General features: G+C 38.0%; 3 protein-coding genes across 6 annotated transcripts in view; 1 reads left to right on the forward strand and 2 right to left on the reverse strand.

Moving 5' to 3' along the window:
* LOC131554173 (gastrula zinc finger protein XlCGF8.2DB-like) overlaps nt 1–12249 on the forward strand; it is a 53857-nt gene that overhangs the window by 23756 nt on the left and 17852 nt on the right. The gene's annotated exons all lie outside the window — the stretch shown is intronic.
* LOC131522034 (gastrula zinc finger protein XlCGF7.1-like) lies at nt 4–7868 on the reverse strand. The gene is made up of 3 exons (XM_058747253.1): nt 7784–7868; nt 596–938; nt 4–547 (listed from the first exon to the last, which is right to left on the reverse strand). Exons 1-3 carry the CDS (start codon nt 7866–7868, stop codon nt 4–6), a joined length of 972 nt encoding a protein of 323 aa, XP_058603236.1.
* On the reverse strand, nt 8440–12188 carry LOC131554189 (gastrula zinc finger protein XlCGF49.1-like). 4 transcript variants are annotated; one of them, XM_058799406.1, is made up of 3 exons: nt 12063–12188; nt 11332–11623; nt 8440–9952 (listed from the first exon to the last, which is right to left on the reverse strand). In XM_058799406.1, exons 2-3 carry the CDS (start codon nt 11408–11410, stop codon nt 9303–9305), a joined length of 729 nt encoding a protein of 242 aa, XP_058655389.1. In that variant the 5' UTR covers nt 11411–11623; nt 12063–12188; the 3' UTR covers nt 8440–9302. The 4 variants fall into 4 exon arrangements, with proteins under 4 accessions (XP_058655389.1, XP_058655391.1, XP_058655379.1 ...); XM_058799408.1 differs by lacking the exon at nt 12063–12188 and adding an exon at nt 11852–11992; XM_058799396.1 differs by lacking the exon at nt 12063–12188 and adding an exon at nt 11764–11904.

Below are 12249 nucleotides of genomic sequence, written 5' to 3' on the forward strand. Positions count from 1 at the left end.
CATTTACATGGTGTCCACTTCTGTGGCCAGTGAGCAGAGTGTTTTTCTATGAGTCTGTAGATTTCTTGATGAACTGAAATTCCTCCCACATGAAGCGCAGTGATGCGTCTTTTCTCCGGTGTGCAGTCGTTCGTGTTTTTTCAGGTTTCCAGACTCCACGAAGCTCTTTACACAGAATGAGCACTTGTAGAGTTTTTCTCCAGTGTGGATTCTTTGGTGCATCTTCAGATGATCGGCTCTAGTGAAGGCTTTACCGCACTCAGAGCACATGTAAGGCTTCTCTCCGGTGTGAATTCGTACGTGATTCTTAAGGATGTTTTTCCCCGTGAAACTCATTCCACATTGATGGCATGTGAACGGCTTCTCTCGGGTGTGAATTTGCATGTGCATTTTAAGGTTTCCTTTGCACGTGAAGCTCTTTCCGCAGTGATGACACGTGAAAGGCGTTTCTCCAGTGTGTTTCCACATATGAGTGTTCAGGTTTGATTTTTGTTTGAAACTCTTTCCACACTGAAGGCAGGTGAAGGGTTTCTCTCCGGTGTGAACTCTTATGTGAATCTGAAGGATTTTTCTCTCTCTGAATCTCTTTCCGCACTGGGGACACTTGAACGGCTTCTCTCCGGTGTGGATCCTCATGTGTGTTTTAAGCCTGTCTTTACGTGGGAAACTCCTTCCACACGCCACACACGTGAAAGGCTTCTCTCCAGTGTGAACTCTCACGTGCAGCGTCAGGAAGTTTTTTTGTGTGAAACTCTTTCCACAGTCGGGGCAGGTTAATGAATGTTTGGCTTGTTTTCGTTTGGTCTTTTCTTGGTTCAGATGCTCGTTGCTCTGTGAGCAACTAAAAGGTTTTTCTGCTGGATTGAAATCAGAGGAATTCTGATAGTGCTTCTCGTCAAAGTCATTCAGTTTGTTTTCTTCCTTCACCTTCATCAAACCTAAAGTGAGAACAAAACAAACATTAAAAATGTATTCCAAGAAAGAGAATTCTTGTGTGTCGGTCCTTGGATCAACATGTTCCTACTTTTTTGTGAACTGTATTCTTATTGCCAATATCTGTATTTGTGTTTATATAAAAGATCAAAACTGACTGAATGCATTTCTGAAACTAGAGTTGAAACAGCTCTACAGTAAAACTCTTTTGAGCGATTGCAGGGCCTTGTCTGTTAATGCAAGAATGTATTTTTGATCATCATGATGATGTAATATGTACTCTGTTTATAAACTATGCTAACTGAATTATAAACCATTTCCTCAAATTACATTAGGAAAGTCACAATTGTTTTTTTCAGTCATTTTAGATGATCAGATTTGACAAAAAATTATCACAGCCTCATCCATGAGTGTCATGCCTATTTAACCAGGAATAAATGACAACGACACACAGAATTATCAATAAATAAAACAAATGCACATAAAATGTTTTAAAGAAAGAAAGGATGAATGAATAAATAACCTAGTTGCATAAACATGCACCTCTTTTTAAAATTATTATAATATTATAACAATTGTAATACTTTTCTAACAGTTGGTCGTGTTAGTGGGAATCAACCAAATGCATGTAAACTGAAAAATGATTAGAATCATCCAGTCCTCATTTACAGTGGCAAAAAAAAAAAAAAAACCCTGTTAGAACTGCAGCTTATTAGGATGAATAAATCAAGTAAAAATATAGCTGCAAGCAACATTTTTTTTTAGGGCCAAGCACTACAAAAGCAACAAGCCAGCAAACATCACACCAACTACAACAATGAGTTATTGATGCCATTTTAGTCTAAACAAATCTGAAAAATCATAAATACAAGCACTACTATGATTTAATGATTTAAATTGACCAATAGGTGGCCGTCTTATCAACTCATTGTGGTGTGGTCAGTGTGAGGTGACAATGGCACACACAAAGTTTGGTGTCAATATGTCAAAGCTTTGCAGAAATACAGACATTTTGGCATCATTCCAGCTAATTCGTTGATGTGTTAAACCATAACCATTTCATATATTGACACCAAATCCATAACTTTTTGCCAGCATGGTCTGAAGATGTTCTGGGTCAAATTTGGTGAAAATCGGACCAATGATCTAGGAGTTCAAAAATTAGTTTTTTTAAGAAAATCAAATTGGCTAAAAGAAAGTTCAGCTGACTCTGGCACAATTGGTATCTATGTTCTCAGCATGACCCAAAGAATATATTGAGACCAGTTTAATTAAAATAGGTTAATATACTTTTAGGTTATTAGCATTTTGAAAATCTAATTAAAAATTTTGACCCAAAACATTCTGAGACACATACTGAGGTTTGTAACGATACGACAATGTGTTTGTAAAATATAGCATTTTATGAAAAAAATAAAAATGGCTGGCGCCCAAAATAGCAAACATGGGAAAATTGGGTATGGTTTGACTCAGCATGCTGCACCGAATCTTAGAAAGAAAAAGAAAGAAAGAAACCTTTTGTGATTTTTAGCTAAACCATTCAGAAGTTATAAGCAAAAATAGCCATTTCCATATCTCCTGATCACTAGGTGGCACTAGTGCTGGGCGGTATACCGGTTCATACCGAATACCGGTGTTTATTTTTCTTATGATATGAATTTTTAAAATACCGCAATACCGGTCTTATTTAAATAACGTTCGGAACGCGACACACTGTTTGAGAGGGGTCTCTTTTCACTATTGCATTGTGGCAAGAACACCGCTGTATGTGTTACTAAGCGTGTTCTGAAGCTGTAGAACTAGTAGACCGTGATGATACAGAAGAACTCATCCACAATATCCACCGCGCGCCGCCACCAGCTCCTGCGTCTCACACACACGAGCGTGACTTTAGCACTATATTTAGCAACTTTCAGACCCTTTTAGCGGCTTTTTTTCCATAGAATATACAAACTGACAAACCTAGCGAATGTTTTGGATAAACCTTAGCTATGGTTCAGTTGGAAGATGTCGCCAGTGCTGCCCGCGAGCGAGATCTGACTCCCAGCGCAGCATCGCGTCTCTCTGCGTCTGTTCTGTGCAGCGAGCGGCAGAGAAGCACCGCATTCATTTGGCCGTACCGCGTCTGTTTGGAATTATAAATATGAGTATAGTTCGTCTGTTAATATTATGCACTTTTTTGTTTTAGTTTACTCAGACGCAGGCAGTGCGCTGCATGAGACAAAAAAGTAATATAGCCAAAACCACCGCATAGCCGCTCTTTAGTATGACGTTAGATGCATGTTGATTTTATCAGATGGTGTCGCGATTATAAATGAGACTGACTCCTGGTTAACATGTATTAATGGGTCGTGTTTAGTCACTATTTAGTGTGGAATTTTTCTACAATATTCGCTCATCATGACAGTAAAATAGGGCATTCTAAGTCAATCTACTGCAGTTTTCTCTCTCAATCAGTAGAAAATGTGGTTAACACCCGATCATGCATGAAAAAAAAACAATACCGTCATATACCGTGAAACCGGTATAATTGTGAAAAATACCGTGATATACATTTTTGGTCATACCGCCCAGCACTAGGTGGCACTATGCCGAAACTGTGCAGGTAGCCTCAGGTCATGGTTATTATCCCACACACCAAGTTTGGTCTCAATACGCTAAAGCAGGAAACTCCAAATTCATTCCTGGAGGGCCGGTATCCTGCAGAGTTTAGCTCCAACTTACCTCAACACACCTGCCTGGAAGTTTCAAGTATGCCTTGTAAGACCTTGATTAGCTAGTCCAGGTGGGTTTAATTAGAGTTGGAGCTAAACTCTGCAGGACACCAGCCCTCCAGGACTGAGTTTGAAGACCCCTTTGCTAAAGCATTGTGGAGACATAGCCTCAGGCCAATTTTGGAGTGCTTTCACCCAATTAGTTTGCACGTTATTCGAGAACGGTTTGACTAATCAACTTGAATTCCATAACTTTTTGCCAGCATTGTCTTAAAGGTGCCATAGAATGGAAAACTGTATTTACCTTGGCATAGTTGAATAATAAGAGTTCTGTACATGGAAATGACATACAGTGAGCCTCAAACACCATTGTTTCCTCCTTCTTATGTAAATCTTGTGAGTGCAAAAGACCACTGAAAAATAGGCGAATCAAAACATAACACCGACTGTGACGTTACAGTCAGGATCACTAATAGTTACGCCTCCAACATTTGCATAAACCCGCCCATGTTCTAGGCCAGCCACCAGCCGAACCATCAGAAGTTCTGCAGGTATTGTGAAGAAACAAGCAAGGACAACAGCGAAAATGGCAGATCATGGAAATAAATGTTATGTTCCAGGCTGTGCAGGGGATGTGAAGTGCAGGGATGGGTTGGTGTCTGTATTCAGAAAGGCACGGAAAACAAATAACGCGTTCTAATATAATAATGCGAGCCACTAAAGGGACATGGTTAGCTGCTTGCTAGCCTGTTACATTACAGTACATAAGATTTCACTCACCACATAAACAGAGTAAGGAGAGATGACTGAGGATGACGGCGAATGATTTACAGATCCTGAGCACCACTGACAAGCATCTGATCTTGTGAAATGTGTGGTAAGTACAGCCGCTCCATAGTATAAACAGAGTTCGTGCGATCGCAAATCTCGAAAGCGAAAGTAAAAAGCAATCGTGCATTTGAAAGCAGTTTCAGTGCCCCACATATTAATAGTGGCTCCCTGATGCCCGCATTTTATATACAGTATAATTACCCATAACAATATAACTGTGAGAGGAAGTATTGAAATATATATTTCCTTCCTGCTGTGTGAGCTACTGAAATGAGCTGCACTGTGAAACAGCCAATCAGAGCAGAGCTCAACATTATTATTCATGACCCTTCCAAATAAGCCAATAACAGACCATTTCATTCTAGGGAGAAATCCTAAGGTTGTAAATGCACATGTAAAACTGTTTCTGGAGATTTTTTGCCCTTACCTAAGCTACATACCTTCTATGTAGATATCAGAGAACAATTTAAAATATTGTATCAATGCATTCTATGGCACCTTTAAGATGATCTGAGCCCATTTTGGTGAAAATCCAACAAACCAATATGCTCTGAAAGAGTATATTTTTCAAACTATTAAAAATTGTGAAAAATATTGAGAAAAAAGTTAGAGACTCCAAATTGCTATGGTTAATGTTGAGACTGTCCTCTATCTGTGTGCCGGATTTGATAATTTTCCCGCAGACAGTGCTATGGGTTGCCATAGACTCCTAGAGAAAGAAGAGGAAGAACGCCAATGGATACTAATAAAGTCAGAACATTTTTCCACAATCAATGCAAGAAACTTTTAAGGAAAAACAAATATACAACATTAAATTGACCAGGTTGCACAAGGGTACACCTAATACTGGGCTGAAACATCTTTTGCTTTTAATACAGCAGCCAGTCATTTAAATGAGGCCATATCAACTTTGATTATAATTATTTTTTTTTACTACTTATCCTTGCAGCAGATCTCCAGATTGATCATATTGAGAGGGATCTCCTGTGTACTGACTGCCATTCCACAGGTTTTTAGACTGGATTTATACGTGGCCTCAGACTGGACCATTGTTATCATGCTGAGAAATGAAATTCATCCTCATCTTCAGATTTTTAAATGAGGCCTGCAAGTTTTGAGCCAAAATGAGGCCGTTCGCACCGCAGGAATTAGGAACGGTTTTAGGAACTCAGTTTGGAGGAAATAAATTAGCTCCTACTTCAGAATAGGGTCTAAAACAGTTCTATAGGAACTACCAGTGACGTAAGTGTACACTGATTGGCCAAACGCATATGAAACACCGGCTATCCAGCATTTTTAAAAAGCCATGTGAACATATTTATTCCACAAACATGGGAAACAGCGATAACGGCATTTACCTGTTGTCTACAGTCAGCTTCGATGATATGCAACACTGCAAGTTGTTATAAATAAAATTTAGTCTCTTTGCCCAACTTTTTGCTCTTGCAATCGCGTGAATTGTGCATTTACATTCCATCTCCGTTATCACGAAACCCACGACACACAACAAAAACAGCTCCGATCACGGCGTCCTCCATTCACTGGTTGTTGACGTTTGTTAATGCCATGCAAAAAGACATCACTGTCGGCTGCTCCAGAGTTGCGAACGCAACCAGGAAAACGGCCCGAGGGAGAAATTGGTTCTCTAGGACTACCTACAACTAAGAACTACACAGTGCGAAAGCGCCTATTGTGGCTATGTTGGTATGGTGTTGTGTTGTTTGGGTGATAAGCAGTCACTTTCATGCCAAATATGGCCCAAACATTCAGTTTGGTTTCGTGAGACCATAGGGGTTTTCACACCGCATAGTTCTATAGGAACATAGTTATAGGAACTATCCAGCATGGTGGTTCCTAGAGAACCAATTTCTCCCTCGGACCGTTTTCCTGGTTGCATTCGCACCGGCAGCAGGAACTCTGAAGCATCATCAATAACCGGTGAATGGAGGACGCTGTGATCAGAGCTGTTTTTGTTGTGTGTCGTGGGTTTTGTGATAACAGAGATTAACATAAATGCACAATTTACATGATTGAAAAGTTGGGCTAAGAGACTAAATCTTCTATGACAACTTGCAGTGTTATCGTCGAGGCTGAGAAAAGAACACAATGCTGTAGACAACATGTAAATGCCGTTATCGCTGTTTTTCATATTCGTGGAGAAAATATTTTTACATGGCTTTTTAAAAATGCCGGGTAGCCGGTGTTTCGTATGCGTTTGGCCAATCATACACGTACGTCACTGGTAGGTCCTATAGAACGGTTTTAGACCCTGCTCTGAAGTAGAAGCTAAATTATTTCCCAAAACGGAGCTCCTAGAAATAAAACTGCTCCTAGTTCCTACAGAGTGAACTAAAAAGTGGTTATTTCCGCCAATAGTTCTAAGAACCATGAAAAGTTTCCTCCGGTGCGAAAGACCCTCATGGTTTCATAGAGGCTTAGATGTTTTTTGGGGGGGTTTTTGTGAGCACTGGCTTCCATTTGGCCACCCTACACCATAACCCAAACATATGAAGAACACCGGATATTGTTTTCACTTACAGCAAGTGAGCAGTTCCCATGAATGAATGAATGCTGCTTCTCTTCAGCTGGGACTGGGGCAGTAGTGAAGAGTTATAATGCAAGGAGTCATGCAGTGGGGGAAATCCTGGAGTGAATCTTGAATTTTAACATCTCAAAAACCTGTGATTTCAACAAGGGTGTGTTTTTGGTTTATAGTCATCATACCATGAAGGTAATATTTTGTGAAGAAATGGTCATTCTGTGTCAACTCAACCAGACTGATATTGGTTGTTGATCACTTTTTGGCGAAAGCCAAAATACTAATAAGTAAAAATGACATCAGATTAACATAACATTTTTGTTTGTTTGTTTCTTTTTAAATTGCTGATGTTCTTAAAGTGTTGAACTTTCTTCGCCGTTGTCCTATTCTTCATGGCAGCACAGCTGAAAGGTTTGTTTGAGCGTGAATTTACATTTCCTTCAGCCTGAGGCTTTTTCATTTCACTTTCGGTGTGAAATGATTTTACATTCGACAAAAATATAATTTTATATTAAAAACAAACAAGCAGCCCCAGCCCAAATGAGAGAAAGTAATGCTAAAGTAACACAAAAGTTACACAAAACCTTAATTTTTTTTTTCTTTTTTAGGAATAACGCAATATTGTAATGCCTTCGTTTTAAAAGTAACTTTCTCTAACGCTGTAAATAGAGAGAGTATTGATAAAGAGATGATAGGAGTGAGGAAAAAGTTACTTTCGTGTCCCTCGGTATTCAATGAAAAATAAAGATAAAGAATGGACACCAACCTAATTGTTCCTCAGTTTCTTCATTTTTCACTCTACATGGTTCAAAATCACTGGCGTCTTCACTCTCCTCTTTAATAAACTCCATCTTTACGGTTGTATGTCGTGTAGATCTTCGTTGTTTCATCTGGAAACGTTCAGGATGATGAGAATATTCGCGGGGTTTGTTTAGTTGGATCATATGAGAACCTGCACGCATCTACCTGATTTAAAGTTAGTGTATGGAGTTCGCTGTTCATAAGTGAATGTTTATTACTAACGCGCGCGTATCTCACGTGCCGCCATGCTCGCGTGACGTCACACAGCCGTAAAGCATCGTCTTCTTCTTCTTCTGTGGGTTTATTGCGGGGTTGCGAACCAAATCAAAAAGTACATTCCGCCAACTTCTGTGCTGCAGCTTGAAGATAAATAAACGGGGTTTAATATATTATTAAATATCTTTCTAAAACGTGTTATACAGTATCAAATTCCTTACACTAATTCATCATAAACCTGTATTATGCTTTTCAGACATAAAATACTTTCTTAAAGTAGCCACCCCCAGAAGTTAATATTTTAATAATTTAGTATTATTAGTTTAAAAATATGCTACTGTTGTAAATTACAATTACACAGTAAAAAGAAATGAATACTTGATTAAAAAAAAAAAAAAGGCTACTTTTCATTTTATTTTTCACAAGTTACATTACATTAAGTTACATTAAATTCTTCACTTTCAAACGTTCAGATCCTTGAGGTTTTATTTGACAAAAATCACAAAAATGTACAAAGGGCTTACACACACACACACACACACACACTTTTTTGTAAGTCTGTATTTAATTGGGTTTACATGTGTCTGCTATGTGCACTCGGTGTCAGTTTCTTGTTGATTTATGTAATTGTGTTATTAAGCACATTTTGTATTCAACACAGAAGCAAAATAATGTCCTTTACCTTATCAAAATAACAAAATGAATTGGCAAAATAAAATACATATTTGCCTTTTCGAAAAAATGTTTCTTATAAGAGAGCAGGCAGATCTGTAATCAAATCAGATTAATGTCTTTATATATATATATATATATATATATATACAGTGTGTAAAAATCTCTAGTGTGTGCACGGACCATCAACACTGCAGTGCAGTCAGGCCGAATACAATATACACAATACACAGAATACTGAACACAGTATACATATTATACACAGTATTTACAGTATACATACTGATGATGGGATATGCAAATTGAGAACGACAGAATAATAATAAATGCTCTTTTTGGAGTGAGAAGGAGTCTGTTGTTGGAATACATTAAACTCTTATGTCAAAATATCAATGACAATTGATTCCTCAAGATCTGGCATCCGGTATCCGATGTTAAAATTTTAATATAACATGCAAAACGATGTTTAGTATATAAAATCACTTGTCCTGTGACTGCTAGATATGATTTCTGAAAAAAGTTGATATTTAAAAAAATGCAGCTATTTTCTGTTTCTTGCTATATCTAGATTTTAAATGAAACAAAGCCTTCTGTGATCAGTGGTGCAGTTTTATTTCTGAATGAACGGTCATATGTCTTGTTATGTTACTCAGATGTTTGAAGGTGCGTCCACACTGAGGGCAAATGTAAGGGTTTTCTTTGGTGTGGATCCTCGTGTGCGTCTTCAGATGCTCTTTTCGAGTGAAGCTCTTCGGACACAGGTGACAGGTGTGAGGACGCTCTCCGGTGTGAATCCTTCTGTGTCTCTTCAGGTCACTTTTATGAGTGAATCTGCTCCCACACTGCGGGCAGGTGAAGGGACTCTCTCCGGTGTGAATGCCTACGTGATCGTTAAGGCCTCTTTTATAGGTGAAGCTCATGCCGCACTGACGGCATGTGAAAGGTTTCTCTCCGGTGTGAATCCGTACGTGATCCTTAAGGTTTCCTTTCTGTGTGAAGCTCTTTCCACACTGTTGGCAGGTGAACGGCTTCTCTCCCGTGTGAATCCTTATGTGAGCCTTAAGGTGACTCTTTTGCGTGAAACTCTTTCCACATTGAGGGCAGGCAAGAGAAGTCTTGGATCTTCTGTTTTGTGACAAACTCTTTACCGTCTGTGAGCCATTTAAAGACTCATGTCCGGACCGATACTGATGCTCCTCTTCCACTTCATTCAGCTCTTGACTCTCCTCTTTCACCTCCATCAGCTCTGAAATGAACACGTAGACAAACATTAATCAAAAGGGACAAAACCAATTATGCAGCAGTTCAGACGGGCATTTACGCTGCAGTTTTAGATGTGGCCAGAATGATTATTTCTGTTGGGAGAAAGTGATAAAAGTGACATTAGTGTTTCTCAGATGGTGGGTTTTGACTGTGTCAGTGTCTATTATGTGCACACAATGCTGATAAACTACAACAGGTTAAGATGCCACATTGAATCAATCTTCATTTTGATGAACAGATACTGATATGGTAAGATCGATCTTTTAGTCTATGCTGTTTTCAGTTGATGCACGAACAAATCTTCACTAAACATTATTTGTAATGCATCTCCCACCTAAAATTTGTGACCCTGGACCACAAAACCAGTCATAAGGGTCATTTTCTTTTTTTTAAAAGTGAGATTTGTACATCATCTGAAAGCTGAATAAATAATCTTTCCATTGATGTATGGTTTGTTAGGATCGGACAATAATGGACGAATACAACTATTTGAAAATCTGGAATCTGAGGGTGCAAAAAAATCTAAATATTGAGAAAATCACCTTTAAAGTTGTCCAAATGAAGTTCTTAGCAATGCATATTACTAATCAAAAATTAAGTTTTGATATATTTACGGTAGGAAATTTACAAAATATCTTCATGGAACATGATCTTTACTTAATATCCTAATGATTTTTGGCATAATGGAAAAAAATCAATAATTTTGACCCATACAATGTATTGTTGGCTATTGCTTCAAATATACCCCAGCGACTTAAGACTGGTTTTTTGATCCAGGGTCACATCTGTTATAAAGCTTTGCTACTTTTGATATGAAACAGTCTCAGTTTTCAAATTCTGTCAGTTTTATTACAAAAGTTCAATCAATGAATGTGTATTTGTGGCTCTTTAATGTGTGGTGACAGATGAATGCACATCAGAAAAGAACGTTGTAAGAAACAGAACAACATTTTGTGAAACATACAACATGAACTGAAAGATGAATATTCAAGTTATTTATTCAATGTAAATTTTCACCAAACATTTAGCCATGTTTTGATGCACAGTGTTTTCTTTGAAGTGTACACACACACACACACACACACACACTGCTTAGGAACATGGGACAGTCTTAACCTTCAGGAGTAATGTCTGCAACTCGTAACCAAAGGATAAAAGCATTCCCAGCATATACTGCGCAATTAAGGCATTTTATACTACAGAAGTGATTAATGGACATCAACTTGAGATAGTCACCACTGATAAGCTATTACTAAAAATACTTTAATTTTCTGTAAAGCTGCTTTGCAACCATTCGCATTGTGAAAAGCGCTATACAAATAAACTGAATTGAAATTAATGATGAATCAAATGGACACCAACCTGTTTGTTGCTCAGCATCCTTTATTTCGCTTGCTTCTGGATCACTCGTGTCTTCACTCTCCTCTTTAATTAACTCCATCTTTTCAGTATTGTTTCATGAAGGATGTGAGTTATTGCTGCTTGCTTTAATCTTTAATTACTGGATTCTGTTAACAAAACACTGATTTCTTCACTCTCTTCTTTAATAAATTCCATGTTTATAATATTATGTAAAGTAGATCTCTCAGCTGTTTCACTTGGGAGTTTTTCCTGCTGGTTTGCTCACCGTGTCACGTTTAAGATGAATAATTACCTGAAATAAATAAATGCAGAATAACTCTTTCTGTTACTCATTTCACATAACCCCATTACAGCAGTACAGCCATACTACTCTCATTTCATTACTGTTGCGTTTCTCGTTTTAAAGCGCATTATTACGTTTGTAGTGCTTACTGTTGTGCTGTAGTACATCTGTGAAACTTTAAATCCATCTGACCGCTATAACAGCTTAAATACTGATGGGTTCAAAACAACAACAAACCTCGCAGCTGAGCACTAGCCTGGTGCAGCATGACGCCTCAACACACATCAAAATAAAAGTCTCGTTCATACGTTACGGGATAATAATACTGTACTACTACTAGGCTGCTACTACTACTCCTACTACTACTAATAATAATAATAATACAAATAATTAAATTAACAAATTATTAATTCCAATACCACAAAACGTAATTTTTAATTTTACTTACATAAAGAGTGTAAATATCTATTCTGAGTGGAGTCTCGCTTGGTAGCATTTTCACATCGTTGGACGACATGTGTATTTTCATTTTCATTTCACCAGATAAAATCATCCCGTGACCTATATCTCATTATCAATCTATTATGGAAACAGCGTACGAACAAGACTTTTATTTTGATGTGTGTAGACGTCAT

Source organism: Onychostoma macrolepis, chromosome 02 (genome assembly GCF_012432095.1).
Source record: "Onychostoma macrolepis isolate SWU-2019 chromosome 02, ASM1243209v1, whole genome shotgun sequence".
Lineage (NCBI taxonomy): Eukaryota > Metazoa > Chordata > Actinopteri > Cypriniformes > Cyprinidae > Onychostoma > Onychostoma macrolepis.